The sequence below is a fragment of the Mustela nivalis genome (assembly GCF_964662115.1).
Source record: "Mustela nivalis genome assembly, chromosome: 3".
NCBI lineage: Eukaryota > Metazoa > Chordata > Mammalia > Carnivora > Mustelidae > Mustela > Mustela nivalis.
Window position 1 is genome coordinate 98,772,143 of NC_139022.1, and position 15,485 is coordinate 98,787,627.

Below are 15,485 nucleotides of genomic sequence, written 5' to 3' on the forward strand. Positions count from 1 at the left end.
CTTCCGATTTATTATCTTTGAAATGATAGCTGTTGGTCTGCCCACTGCTTAGGATTGTTGTTAAGATAAAAAAAGTTAATGTTCATTGAAGTTTTAAGCTGCAGGATGCTATGAATATAGGAAAGAGTTGTTACCTACTTTAGAGATTCTTTACTGGGGGTGATTTTGTTCCCCTGAGAAAGTTTGGTCTGGAGACTGTTTGGATTGTCACAAGTGGTGCTGCTGGCATCTAGTGGCTAGAAGCCAGGAGTGCTTCTAAGAATCTTACAGTGCACAAGACAAAAACACAAAAAATTATTTAGCTTAAGCTGTCAATAGTGCCAATGTTTAGAAACTGATCTTGGAAAGTAGCCTTTTAATTAATTATTATAACCAATTGTTTAGTTAAATAGCCACTGAAGAAAGTAAGGCTCAGATTGATCAAGGAATTTCCCAAGGTTTTTTTTTTTTTTTTTTTTTTTTTTAAGATTTTATTTATTTATTTGACCGACAGAGATCACAAGTAGGCAGAGAGGCAGGCAGAGAGAGAGGAGGAAGCAGGCTCCCTGCTGAGCAGAGAGCCCGATGTGGGACTCGATCCCAGGACCCTGGGATCATGATCTGGGCCGAAGGCATAGGCTTTAACCCACTGAGCCACCCAGGTGCCCCAAGGAATTTCCCAAGGTTTTACAACAAATTGGTGCTGGGGCCAAAATCAGATTTCATTACAATTGGCTTTGATGTTTTGAGGAACAACTTTTTTTCTGAGAAGCAGAAACCGCAAAGAAGAGTTTTTGTGTATTTAGTGTGCTCAAAACAATGAAAAGAAACATGTAGTTCTTTTTTTTTTTTTAAGATTTTATTTATTTATTTGACAGAGATCACCAGCAGGCAAAGAGGAAGGCAGAGAGAGAGAGGGAAGCAGGTTCCCTGCTGAGCAGAGAGCCCAATGTGGGGCTTGATCCCAGGACCCTGAGATCATGACCTGAGCCGAAGGCAGCGGCTTTAATCCACTGAGCCACCAGGCACCCCAGAAACATGTAGTTCTAAATAAAATTTGAGAAGACTGTTGTTTTCATGTTCTTCTTTAAAGTGGGTAACATGGTCATTTTTAAGGAAAAAATATTTGTCCTGTAACTTCTTTGTCTGTGGCATTGTACTTGGTGCTGAGGTGACCATGAAAGTTCTGGAAATTGCTATCTGCTGTCAACTGGGTAAATGTCTTAGGAATCATTTGGTTGCATGCAGTGGAAGCCAACTCAGGTTGGTTAAAGAGGAATTTAGTAAAGATAGAGTAGGATTTCTTGTCATTTATGACTGTAGGATAGAAGGTACAACTAGGCTTCGCGAGCTAGGCTGCGTTGGTGTAAAGGCAAGTATGTTAATATTATATTTATAATAGTATATGTATTTTCTAAATACATATATTAAATATGTTAAAGTTTTATTAATATATTAATATTAACATTAATCTGAAATAATAAAAATAATATTAAATGTATTAAAGTTTCTTCAACCTTAAAGTTCGCTTTTAATTTCTGATTTTAAAATAAATTAAAATATTTTTGTGAGTCCCTATAGCCTAGAGAGTTTCAGGAATTTGTCTACGGTTCTATGGGAAACCTATAGACAAAGGGTTCTATAGGCAACCTAGGCACTTTATTTACAGGTTAAGTCAACTGTTAAGAGTTATACAGGCTGTTTTTTTTTTTAAATTTATAATTTTAAGATTTTATTTTTAAGTCATCTTTATACCCAACATAGGGCTTGAACTTCTGACCCCATGGTCAAGAGTCACATGCCCTACAGGCTGAGCCAGCCCACCACCCTAGAGTTGGCAGGCTGTTGTTGTAAGGGCTAGGTGGAATCTTCTGCCCAGAAGTCCTTTGTTGGAACATAGGTCCAATCTACCCAGTAATTAATATGGAAACAGAAGAGTACATTTAGCCACCTCTAATACACTACCTTAAATAAGACTGGGCATTTGTTAGTGAGGAAGAAAGAGAAGGAACAGGTATTGGGTAGGTGATCTGCTGTCTCTGCCATAGCTTCTTTTCAAATGGTAGTCTTTGTATATTATTATTTAAAACAGGTTTGCATGTATAGAAGTAGAGAGACTTGTAACTTACAGGTTACTTATTAGGAGGAGGGTTTTGTAGTAAGAAGGAGCAAAGGAGCTGAGGGTCTGAATGAAGGTGGCTAGCCACAAAAATTTAAAGGAGTGAATAGATGAAGGCCCTTACTCTTTCCTGGAAAAGGAAATAACCATATGCAACCACACTTACTTCTGTGGAAATTCTTGGGAAAGAGTCCAAATTGCTTAGTACCTTGATTCACATGTGTACCTAGTTCCTAGTATGTTATTTTTTTTATGGCCATAATGTGCAAAAGCGGGCAGTGTATTATTATTCACTTCTCTTTTAAAATTTAAATATTCAACAGATATTTGTTGAGAACCTGTTGTAAGCTAAACCTTGAGGGTTTAATGAGATACAAGTTACTAGTCCCCAGCATGACCAAGCTTTAGATGTCCTGGGACGAAGACAGACAGATACCAGCACCACTGTGTGATTAGTGCCAGCATAGGGAAATATTGGTAGGTAGGAACATATTAAGAAGGCATATCATGACCTCTTGGTGACCAGTGCAGGTGATTAACTGGGACCTGAAGGATGAGAGCATCATAAAATGATTGATGAGGCATGAGGGCAGAGAAAATACTATGAACAGAGAGGCTCAGGTGAAGGAAGGAGCTTGGCACTTTTGGGAAAATGCAGATGCCTTGATGGGCCTGCAGTGGGGGAATAAGAGAAAGGGGAGGAGGGTGCAATCTGGCAGAGATTAGGCAAGAAGGGCCTGGAGTGCCAGATTTTACAGAATAGACTTTATCCTGACAGCTGCAGAGAATCTCTGAAAGGGAATTGACTTGATCAGATTTGTGTTTTGATAACATTTCCACTTACAGCAATTATGATCTGGTCAGGATTTATAGAAACAAAAAATTTCCTTGTCACTTTCATTTTCCTTTGGTTACTGGAGAAACTTGTTATTATGTCCCTGATATTTTTTTTTAAGATTTTTTTTTTTTAATTAAACTCTACACCCAATGGAGGGCTTGAACTCACAACTCCCAAGATCAAGAGTTGCGTGCGCCAGTGACTGAGCCAGCCAGGTACCCCCACGACTTTGCAAGTAGGGAATTCTTTCTCATTTCCTCTCTACCTTTGTAGCCGCGTCCTTCACCTCCTTATAAACTGACTTTTCATCTTTCTGTTGCTTGTCCTTGTCCTCTATATTAAACATGCTTAAAAAATAGTAAATCATTCTTTGGTTTAAAATGTAGGGACCTGAGGCACTTGGGTGGCTCAGTTGGTTAAGTGTCTGCCTTTGGCTCAGTTCATGATTCTGGAATCCTGGGATAGAGCCCCTCTATGGGGCTCCCTGCTCAGCAGGGAGCCTGCTTCCTCCTCTCCCTCTTCTCCTCCTCATTTGGGTATGCACTCTTTCTCTCTGTCAAATAAATAAATAAAATCTTTAAGAAAAATTCTACACTTTTTAAAAAAATGTAGGGAACTGAAAATAGTAAAACAGCTGACAACTTCATAGTAGATTTCTACTAAATTTTAATTTTAGTACTGTTAGTTATTTTTATTACATAATAGACAAAGTATATTTAAGATTGTTACTGGAGAAATAGTGTTAAGGTTGGGGTTTTTTTGACTGCGCAGAATTCCTTTTTGCAAAGTGCTCAAATTGTGTAACCATTTAGAAAACAACCAGGAATCCACCATATCTGCGATATGACTAGAAAGCATTTTGTTTTTTAAGTCAACGCTACATCCAGTGTGGGGCTTGAAGGCATGACCCCTAGATCGAGAGTCACATGCTCTACTGACTGAGCCAGCCAGATGCCCCACTTTTTTTAAAAGTAATTAAAATATATGTATAAATATATATTTAAGTAAGCTCTCTGTCCAGTGTGGGGCTTGAACTCACAACTCTAAGATCAAGAGTTGCATGCTCTACTGATTGAGCCAGCCAGGCACCCCATTGGGAAGCATTTTTTAAATTGTTTGAAAGGAGAGAGGGAGGCACGATTAAAGGAGACTGAGTTGTAGGTGTTAAGGGACTTGGCAAGGTCACCTGTTGAGTAGGTTGTAAAAGTATGAGTAGAGTCCAGGGGCTCCTGGCTGGCCCTGTGAGTGGAGCATGTGACTCTTATCTCAGAGTTGTAAGTTTGAACTCCATGTTGGGTGTAGAGATTTTTTTAAAGAGAAAACAAAACAAAACAAAACAAAACAAAAAAACTTAAAAAAAATATATAAGTAGGGGTGCCTGGGTGGCTCAGTCATTAAGCGGCTGCCTTTGGGTCAGGTCATGATCCCAGGGTCCTGGGATTGAGCCCCGCATTGGGCTCTCTGTTCTGTGGGAAGCCTGCTTCTCCCTCTCCTACTGCCCCTGCTTGTGTTCCCTCCCTTGCTGCCTCTATTAAAGAGATAAATAAAACCTCTAAATAAAAGTACGAGTAGAATCCAGATATTTTCTCATTTGAAAATGCTGCAAACTCTGGAAATGTTAGCATATAAGAAGGGGAAGAAAACCTGATTTCACTCAAAGTAACTTTATGCCAGAAAATAAAATTTTAGAAACTTAAAGTAAGTTTCAAAACAGAATTAGATTTGTGGATGGTCCATTGGTATTCGGCTTTCACACTTGCCTGTTCTGTGAATGTTCATTCCACTCCAGCTTTGGCGTACTTGGTTTTAACAGCTAATTATTTGCCCCCAGAATCAAAACTTAGAAAGAAGCTCTAACCTTCCTTTTTTTCAGAAATAGGGTGATCATGCATGTGCTTTGCTTTCAGTTTCCGTTGAAACTGGGATGATGATACCGGTGTTGCTGTGTGGATTTGATATTAGTAGAGACATGCTTGCTATTCTCTGTTTCATTTTAACTTCACATTAATAGTCTATTAACCATTTGGAGAGAAGTTCTTCATCAGTTTCCTTGAGGGGGGTGGGGGAAACATGTAGATGACTAATCCTCCCTTAGCATCTTCCCACTGGGTCTCAGCATCCTTCTTTGGTGGGCATAATTGCAGCTTGCCAGTGTGTACTGCTCCATCCTGTACTTCTCTAAGTATTTATACATTTTAACTAAATAGGAGCAGTATCTATTTGACAACCGACTCTGTTTTAGCATCTGATTTTTTTACTCTGTTTTAGTAATCTGATTTTTAAAAAGTGTTTCAGAGCTTTTTATATATATCAGTAATTCATTAACTATCCCTTTGTGGTTTAAAGTGGACAGATAGTGATAACCCTAATTTTTTTATTTTATTTTATTTATTTTTATTTTTTATAAACATGTATTTTTATCCCCAGGGGTACAGGTCTGTGAATCAGCACTCAACAAAGGATAACCCTAATTTTTAATCATGTTTAAAATTCAAGATAACCATGGAAAAATTGCCTCTCAGTAAACAGCTCAGTTCTGTGTGAACCAACTTTTTTTTAAAGCAAGCCTGTCAAAGTATAGAGTGAATAATTCTTTCTCTTTTGTGTCCAACAGGAAAGAAAAGGAACAGCCAAAGTAGACTTTTTGAAGAAGATTGAGAAAGAAATCCAACAGAAATGGGATACTGAGAAAGTGTTTGAGGTCAATGCATCTAATGTAGAGAACCAGACTAGGTAAGTAATACTTTGTGAAGTTCTGCACCTGTGTATCCAAAACCATTGGCTGCAGAAACCACTTCGTGGAAAGGATAAGGCAGATTGTATTTATAATGTCTGAAAAGGCTGAAGGAGGTAACTTCTACGTATGCATTTGAAATGAGGATCCACTTTCCTTTGGAATTCTTTTTTTATTTTTTATTTTTTTTAAAGATTTTATTTATTTATTTGACAGACAGAGATCACAAGCAGGCAGAAAGAGAGAGAGGAGGAAACAGGCTCCCCACTGAGCAGAGAGCCCCATGTGGGGCTTGATCCCAGAACCCTGGAATCATGACCTGAGTGGAAGGCAGAGGCCTCAACCCCCTGAGCCATCCAGGTGCCCCTAGAATTCTTTTTTTAAATTCATTTTTAATTTTTTTATTTTGAAAGTGAGCATGGGGCACGTCGTTGGTGCACTTGGTTAAGTGTCCAACTCTTGATTTCAGATCAGGTCATGATCTCAGGGTTGTGAAATTGAGCTCCACATTGGTCTCCCTCAGAGTCTGCTTGAGATCCTCTCTTTCCCTCTTTTCCTGCCCCTCCTTCTGTGCTTGTGCAGAAGCACAAGCCTCTCTCTCAAATGAATGAATGAATGAATGAATGAAATATATAGGAAAAAAAGAATAAAGTGAGCTCTATGCCCATTGTGGTACTTGAACTCACAACCCGGAGATCAAGTGTCCACATGCTCTATCAGTTGAGCCAGGCAGGTGCCCCTTCCCTAGAATTCTCTCTCTCTTTTTTTTTTTTTAAGATTTATTTATTTACTTGATAGAGATTACAAGTAGGCAGAGGCAGGCAGAGAGAGAGAGGGGGAAGCAGGCTCCCCGCTGAGCAGAGAGCCTGATGCGGGGCTCGATCCCAAGACCCTGAGATCATGACCTGAGCTGAAGGCAGAGGCTTAACCCACTGAGCCACCCAGGTGCCCCTCCCACAGAATTCTTAAAGGACTTTTTCTACATAAAGTTTTTTTTTTCTTAACTTACATTTTTTGTGTTTAGACAAAGGAGAGTGTTTTCAAGTTTTGTCTTTGATGACTGATTCTGATAGTCATTCTATTAGAGATTCATATTCTAGTGATGATTATCTCCAGAAACACAAAGTATAAATTTTGAAGGGTTTCTGTATTTGAAGGTCTTAGTTCAAAAATACTGTATTGCCTTGATGTTAAGCATCAGTTTTAAGACAGTCCACAGATAATGATTATGATATTGGGAAAAACAAAAATAACTGCTGCAAAACAGTACTGTAATAAATATATGCATCTTTTATAAGATGTATCTCAATTTCAGGTATGTTGAAATGTAGAAGAATGTCTTCTTACAATGAGAAAATACATTGACAACAATTATAGAAGTAGCTAATCTTGAAAAGTTATTGTTTAGTATGCAAAGAAATTAGGAAATATGCCATTTTTAACATATTATCATTTAATATTTTTAATCCATTAAGATTAGCAATACTTTATCCTTATGTTGTAGATGAGGAGACTGAGGTACAGGGAGGCTAAGTAACCAATTCAAGGTAGCATAGCTATGCATTGATGGGATCTGGACTACTTTTCAGAACTTTCTAATTGTAAGGTGTATCCTCCTTGCTACCCAGCACGCTCTAGTGAATTTTTTCTTTTTCTTTTCTTTTTCCTTTTTTTTTTTTTTTTTTAAGGAAATTAAGAGTGTTGTTGTAATGTAAAGTCTCTGATATTATTTAAGCTCTTGTTTGAAGTTTTTGTTGGTTTTAGAATTTTGGACGATTTTAGGTAAGATACATATGTATCTTGTAATACTGAGGGTATTTTACTATTTTAAAATATTTTTTTATTTTTAAAATATTTTATTTATTTATTTGACACACAGAGATCACAAGTAGGCAGAGAGGCAGGCAGAGAGAAGCAGGGGCTGGGGGGAAGCAGGCTCCCCGCTGAGCAGATAACCTGATGTGGGGCTTGATCCCAGGACCTTGGGATCATGATCTGAGCTGAAAGCAGAGGCTTTAACCCACTGAGCCACCCAGGCGCCCCAAGAGGGTATTTTATTTTACCTGACGGACTTTGACTTGCTTTATATATATGTCTAATGAAGGCAAATCTTGTCCAGTCCTAAAACATTAAATTAATCCAGTTTCCTAAGAGTTTTAAGATTATCTTCAGTAAATTGTCTTTACTCAGCATTTTGGCTTAATTTATACCTCCATTATTTGCTGCAAGGATATTTATTTCTTTAATATCTACCTGTAAATATATTACTCTTTCTAAATCAAAAGTGAGTTTCAATTTAAGAGGGCCTTTAATTTCCAGACTTACATATTTAATTTAATTTTTAATTATTCTTTATCTTTGAAGATTGTATTTATTTATTTGAGAGAGAGAGAAAAAGAGCAAGATCAGGGGAGAGGGGCAGAAGGAGAGGGAGGACCAGACTCCTCGCTGAGCAGGGGGCCCCATGAGGGGCTCGATCCATCCCAGGATCCCAGGATCATGATCAGATTCCAGGGCAGATGCATAACCACCACGTGCCTCTTAAATAATAAAATTTAAACAAGTTGTTTGTAGTTTGCATTCCCTTCACCCCCCTCTTCACTGTAAAAGGAACTTAACATTTTTTTCTCTGTACTTTGTTTTTTACATGATTGTTTTGCAGCAAGGGCAAGTACTTTGTAACCTTCCCATATCCGTATATGAATGGGCGCCTTCATTTGGGACACACATTTTCTTTATCCAAATGTGAGGTAAAGTTTCATCTGTGTTTAATATAATGGGGTGGAAGGTCTTTGATAAATACTATTTTGAAGAAAATGGCATATGTAGAATTTATTTCCTGTTAAGAGAACTTAGAATTCCTTAATTTTAAACATAATTTTAATATTTTACTTCTATTAAATATTCTTTAATTTGCATATGTGGTGTGTGATAAGTAATTCCTAGGATGGTGAGAAGACAAAAAAGGAATGGAATTTTGGAATGACTTCCTTCTAAAGAGGGAGAGGAAGAGGAAAACTAGGCTGATAATCTTGGTGAAATGTCAACATTATGTATTTGTCTAGCATTTGAATTTGTAATTTAAATTTAGTTTGCTTTCTGCAGTTTGCAGTAGGATACCAGAGACTGAAAGGAAAAACTTGTCTGTTCCCCTTTGGTTTACACTGTACTGGAATGCCTATTAAGGTAAGATTGCTTTTAGGATTGGTTTCTACTCTTTTTAGCTTAAAGCAAATGTAATGTCCAATTTAAGAGCTTGAAATAGGATTTTCAAATACTTATGTATTTTATTGCAGTGTTTTTTGAAATGAGTTGAATTTACTATTGTGAAAATTAATTTTTAGAAGATGCTTGAAGAAATGCATAGAAGACACACATTAAGGTCTAAGTGATTGCTAAGTAATTTTGATATCTCTGTTGGTGACTTTACGTATTAATATTTCAAGTTAGATTGTAACTATTAACAAGTAAAATAGCATGATATTTTATGCACTTGTGATATATAGCATATCAGCATCAAGTCATAGTTTTTTTAAATATGTCTCAGCTTTTGATTTTTGTCATATCATATTTTCATCATGTTTACAAAAGTCTTCATTTGTCATGAATGTGTATTAGAAATAATTCTAAATAAAGATGGGGCCAGACAATTAGAGTTGAAAGGATTTCCGAAATGCAAGAGGGTTGGGAAATGTAACTGCCATTTCTTTTGCTTCTCCATCCTTTTATTTTGAAAAATGTCACACCTGCAGAAAAGATGCAAATGTTTGGAGAATGAACACCATATACTTTTCACACGTCATTACCAACTCTTACCATTTGCCATAACTGCTTTAGTTCACATACATAATACGTGCACGCTTTTTTCTCTGTCTATAAACTCACTGAAAGTAGGTTGCACCCATCATGTTGTGCCACCTCCAAGTACTTTAGTATGTATCTTTGTCTCATTGTCCCATCCAAGAAATTTAACATTCATATAATATTACTATCTTCATCTAATCTCTAGTCAGATGTTTTTAGTTGTTCCAGAATGTTCTTTCTGGCAGTTTTTTACTTTGTGTGCTGTGGATCACACGTTGGATTTTGTTATCAGTTCTTCTTGGTTTCTTTTAGTTTGTCATGACATTGATATTGTTTGAGGGTTTAGGCCAGTTATTTTGTAGAATGCCCCATCATCTGAGTTTTCCGATTGTTTCTTCATGATGAGATTTGAATGAAATATTCTGACAAGAATACTATATTGGTGAGGTATAAATCTTCTGCTGTACCATATTGAAAGGCATATTTTGGCAGTTGGTATAACCTCGGATAAACCCCTTCATCTCTCAGTGTGCATTTTCTAACTTATTTATTTTTTAATTTTTTATAAGATTTTGTTTATTTGTCAGAGAGAGAGAGGGAGCATGAGCAAGGGGAAGGGCAGAGGGAGAGGGAGAAGTAGGCTCCCTACTGAGCAGGGAGCCCCAGGCAGGACTCGATCTCAGGACCCTGGAATCATGACCTGAACTGAAGGCAGAGACGTAACCGACTGAGCTGCCCAGGCGTTCCGCCTGTTTTATAACTTAATGCCTCCTGTCTACCTTGGAGGCTTGAGATAATGATAGAAGATATAAGACAGTCATCTTTAAATTGAGAAATACTATTATTCATGTTATTCAAAATGATAACACTGTGTCTTATATATCTTGGTGCCTCTGATGCCTAACATATGGTATACTACATTGAGTACTTTCAACGCTGAATAAATACTTGCTGAATAAATGAAGTAAAAATACTAATTTATAAATTAGTGAATTTTGACACACATAAATTATATCATTTGAGTTTTCTGTAATGAGTCACATGTGTATAGATGTGTTGTAGAAAATCTCAGTCAATTGTACTTAGCCAAAGAAGTACCAAAAAATTGTTTCGACCTTGAATGTTGAACTTCACTCTAATGTTGTGTTTGTTATAGGCATGTGCTGATAAGCTGAAAAGAGAAATAGAGCTTTATGGTTGCCCCCCTGATTTTCCAGATGAAGAAGAAGAGGAGGAAGAAATCAATGTTAAAATAGAAGATGTAATAATTAAGGATAAAGCTAAAGGAAAAAAGGTTTGGTGGTTAATAGTATTTATTTTGGTTGAAATTTCAAACTTATATTTGTTTAATTTATATTTGTATTCCCAGTACCTGACACATAAAAAGTACTCAGTGATTTTAAAAAAGTAGCAAAGCCAAAAATTTTTGATGGTCTTTTCCCACTTTTTACTTTATTTTGAAGTAATTTAGATTTAGAGAAGGATTGCAAGGTAGAGCAGAGTTCCCTCATAATCTTCACCCAGTTCCCCTTATTTAACCATGTATAGTCCTCAGAACTGAGATATTAACATTTGAACAATACTATTAACTAAACTACAAACTTTATTTGACTTACAACAGATTTTCATTGACATACTTATTCTGTTTGCAGGTCCAATCCAAGCTTCCATATTGCATTTACTTGTCATGTCTCCTTTGTATGTCTCCTTAATCTCTTCCATCTTTGGTTGCCTTTTTGATACTGGTAAATGTTAGAAAAAGACAAAACTCTTTGTTAGTAGCTTATTTGTAACTAAAAAATGATACATGTGGTATTAGAAAAAGGAAATTGACATTGGTGCTGAGATCTTATCTTTGATGATAATTCTTTATGGTTCCAGTGATTTAATTATTTCTCATATCAGAGTTTTAGTTTGGACTGTAAAATTTGTAAAAACTGTACATCTAAATTCATTAGTATTCTGACATACCAACAGCATGTTTTGGAATGTAAAAAATTGCCAAATTAAATTATTCACTTAAAATTATTGCAGTCCTAGAATTTGCTAACCAATTGTTGGTTGATCTTGATGGGGTTTGCATTTACTGGTTATTTTCAGAGTAAAGCTGCTGCGAAAGCTGGATCTTCTAAATATCAGTGGGGCATTATGAAATCCCTTGGTTTGTCTGATGAAGAGATAGTCAAATTTTCTGAAGCAGAACATTGGCTTGATTATTTCCCACCACTGGCTATTCAGGATCTGAAGAGAATGGGTTTGAAGGTATGTCCATCACCCCCATAGTTTAAGAAAATGTGAAGAATACATTGTGTTGATGATTATATGAGACTTGGATCACCTCTTAATTTAGAATAATATATTCCACCTGTATTGCTCTAATGAGTTGGTACCATTATTGTTATGGACCTTGATGTAAGCAGAGAAGTACTTTAATATTTGTTGTATTGGAATATTTGTTAATAGCAATTAGTAGAAGGGAATTCCATTCAAAGAATATGAAGAAGCCAAAGTTTAGCTTATATATTTAGGAATACATAAAGGTATTATTTAAGTGTTCTTCCTTAATTTGTTGTAATCCCTATATGCTTATTATATGACTATGTGTGTTTCAAAATTGACAAATTAAACACAAGTTAATATAATTATATATTTAATAGAACCTGAAAGTTGTTTTCTTTTTAATGTTTGATATAATTATAGGTTGGAACATAAAGAGAGAAAGAGTAAATAATTGGTTCATGAGAATTCTTATTCATAGAAACTCTATAAATTTCTCAAAAATTACCTTTTATCTTTTCTCTAGGTAGATTGGCGTCGTTCCTTCATCACCACTGATGTTAATCCTTACTACGATTCATTTGTCAGGTGGCAGTTTTTAACATTAAGAGAAAGAAGCAAAATAAAATTTGGGAAGCGGTAAGTTAGTTATCTTTTGATATAATAAATCAAGAATTCTAATTCTTGCATTGTATTTCACTGCTTGATAGATAGCCTTCTTTTTCCTGTTATACATTTTTCCTTTTTGTTCTCATGTCTCAGTTGTTTCCCTTTTTGTCTTAACAGTATTTTAATGCCTTTGAGCTGCTTACTGTTCTCACAAATAAAAACAGGGAGAATGGAAGTTTTGGCTTTTTAAAAAATATAATACCCAGTGTTCATTATATCACATGCCCTCCTTAATGTTCATTACCTAGTTACCCCATCCTTACACCCCTCTCCTCTCCAACAACCCTGTTTTTTTCCTGTGATTAAGAGTCTCCTATGGGGGACGCCTGGGTGGCTCAGTTGGTTAAGCAGCTGCCTTCGGCTCAGGTCATGATCCCAGTGTCCTGGGATCGAGTCCCACATCAGGCTCCTTGCTCGGCGGGGAGCCTCCTTCTCCCTCTGCCTCTGCCTGCCATTCTGTCTGCCTGTGCTCGCTCTCTCCGCCTCTCTCTCTCTGATAAATAAATAAAATCTTTAAAAAAAAAAAAACAAAGTCTCCTATGGTTTATCTTCCTCTCAGAGTGTTGGCTTTTACGATATCCCTAAAGATGCTGTTCAGTATTTCCAGCCACGTTCAAAAATAATTTTATTTATGTGTTAGTTTATCCTTTTTTTCTATAAATTGTTTTAAGATTCTTCCTTGATTCTGGGAATATCTGGGTGGCTCAGTTGGTTAAGCAGCTGCCTTCAGCTCAGGTCATGATCCCAGGGTCCTGGGATCGAGTTCCACATCAGGCTTCTTGCTTGGCGGGGAGCCTGCTTCCCTCTCTGTCTCTGCCTGCCACTCTGCTTGTGCTCGCTTGCTCTCTCTGACAAATAAATAAATAAATTAAAAAAAAAAAGATTCTTTCTTGATTATGTGGATTAATTAAAAGCTACTTGTATTTCATAATTGAGATTATATTTCATATAATGAAATATATGTTTCATACCACAAAGCCAAGTTTAGTGCATATTTTTCAGGGGTACCTTTGTTGAAGGCAGAAAAGTTTCATTAAATAACTAGGCTGGCAACTACTCATAAAAGCATAAATAATTGATATAGATATTTGTTCAGTTAGAAGTTTTAGTTAGAAGAAGTACTGAAAGATATTAGCAACACAGGCAAATATGTTAGGGTAAAACTTGTATATTATAATAATATTTGTCCCTTATTGTTTATTTTTTAGGTATACCATTTACTCTCCAAAAGACGGACAGCCTTGCATGGATCATGACAGACAAACTGGAGAGGTAATTATTTGTGACATAGAGTAGCTATTATAATAATTCATAATATAGTCATAGAGTTAACAGAGTAGATCAGAAACCTAAAAATAAATTTTTTTAAAAAAGATTTTATTTATTTATTTATTTGGCAGACAGAGAGAGTTCGCAAGTAGTCAGAGAGGCAGGCAGAGAGGGAGGGGGAAGCAGGCTCCCCGGTGTGCAGAGAGCCTGACACAGGGCTCGATCCTAGGCCCCTGAGATCATGACCTGAGCCGAAGGTAGAGGCTTAACCCACTGAGCCACCCAGACGCCCCAGAAACCCAAAAATAATTTTAAAATATTCCATTGCTGAGGTGTATTCTGGTGACTGTGAAGAGGGAGGCACAATGACACTGTAGGTGTCTGCATCTTGTGTACCACCTTGTTACTCCAAGAGCGGTGCTAATGACTAGCTGCATATGCTTGTGATACAGAAGCACATTCTTTTTTTTTTTTTTTTTAAAGATTTTATTTATTTATTTGTCAGAGCGAGAGTGAGCACAGGCAGACAGAGTGGCAGGAAGAGTCCGAGGGAGAAGCAGGCTCCCTGCGGAGCAAGGAGCCTGATGTGGGACTCGATCCCAGGACGCTGGGATCATGACCTGAGCTGAAGGCAGCTGCTTAACCAACTGAGCCACCCGGGCGTCCCCAGAAGCACATTCTTGAGCCTTTCCCCCAAATTGCTGTTTCAGAAGGTCTGGGGTGGAGCCCAGAAATCTGTCTCTAATATGCTCTCAGTAAGATTCACGTGCAAACTAATGTTTGCGAAGCACTGCTTGGAGAATACGCTGTTCTAAGAGAGCATGGGGCAAGGTAATGAGATATGTGGCTAACTGATGTACACAGATTCCATTTATACTTGTTCTGATCATGTGCTTACTTGCCTCTTTCCAAAGTACTTGTAGCCGTGCATATCAGGTCACTCTACATTCCTGTGAAACACATTAGTAGCATTATTCCTTGTAATACTTGAGTGAAGCCAGGGTGATTTACCTAAAGCTCTAGCACAGTGAATCAGTAACAGTGACAGAATCTGACCTTAGGATTCCCTATGCTGCATCTTCCTCTATTGCCATCTCTGAATGCGTTTGTAGTCTAGTGACTTCTTTTCAAAGACAGCTTTCAATTATGATGCAACTTGTCTAATAAAAGTGAGAGTTGATCAGAATTTTGAATTTGGAAGACCCAGTTTACTGACTTTGTTAAGTTTTAATGTAGTCAACACCACAGCAGTATCCTAAATTCCAATAGTATGTCATAGTTTTTCAAAGCATTTTCTTGTTCATTGTCTTATGTGTTCCTCAGGACAATCCCATGTGAGTCACAGGACAGTTATTTTACAGACGAAGAAATGAAGGCTCAGAGAGATTGTGACTCCCTTGGGTGAAGCCATTAGTAATAGCCTCGGTTAGGTTTTGAATGCACATCATCTGAACCTCAGGTCCAGGGTATTTCTTTGATGCCTGCCTGCTCTTTGGGCTTGTTTGATTACATATTCTGACTCCTATTTTGGTAAACACCATTTTGGGTGATTACTCTAAATTTTTCCCCCGTCTTCCATTCTTAAGTGAGCTCTTAGCCAATTGTGTTTTTACTTAGTAGTGTCGTCTGGGCTTCCTTTACGGGTTCTAAGCTGGTGTGGGGTGGGAAGGTGGTCTTTCAAGTCCCTTTTCTTCCCCAAAGATTTTTATTTATTTGAGAGAAAGAGGATGAGCTGGAGGGGATTGCGGTGCAGAGTGAGAGGGAGAAGCAGAGGGATCGTGACCTAAGCTGAAGGT

At 37.2% G+C, this 15,485-nt stretch overlaps 1 protein-coding gene across 2 annotated transcripts in view; it reads left to right on the plus strand.

Moving 5' to 3' along the window:
* Positions 1 to 15,485, plus strand: part of LARS1 (leucyl-tRNA synthetase 1) — a 68,954-nt gene that overhangs the window by 3,480 nt on the left and 49,989 nt on the right. The window contains exons 2-8 of one of the 2 annotated variants that reach the window (XM_082726037.1): positions 5,551 to 5,669; positions 8,333 to 8,420; positions 8,776 to 8,856; positions 10,631 to 10,768; positions 11,575 to 11,736; positions 12,278 to 12,390; positions 13,629 to 13,692. In XM_082726037.1, coding sequence (XP_082582163.1) covers positions 5,551 to 5,669; positions 8,333 to 8,420; positions 8,776 to 8,856; positions 10,631 to 10,768; positions 11,575 to 11,736; positions 12,278 to 12,390; positions 13,629 to 13,692 — 765 coding nt within the window. Of the gene's footprint in view, positions 1 to 5,550; positions 5,670 to 8,332; positions 8,421 to 8,775; positions 8,857 to 10,630; positions 10,777 to 11,574; positions 11,737 to 12,277; positions 12,391 to 13,628; positions 13,693 to 15,485 lie in introns of those variants that run through there. The other variant, XM_082726038.1, reaches the window with a different exon arrangement.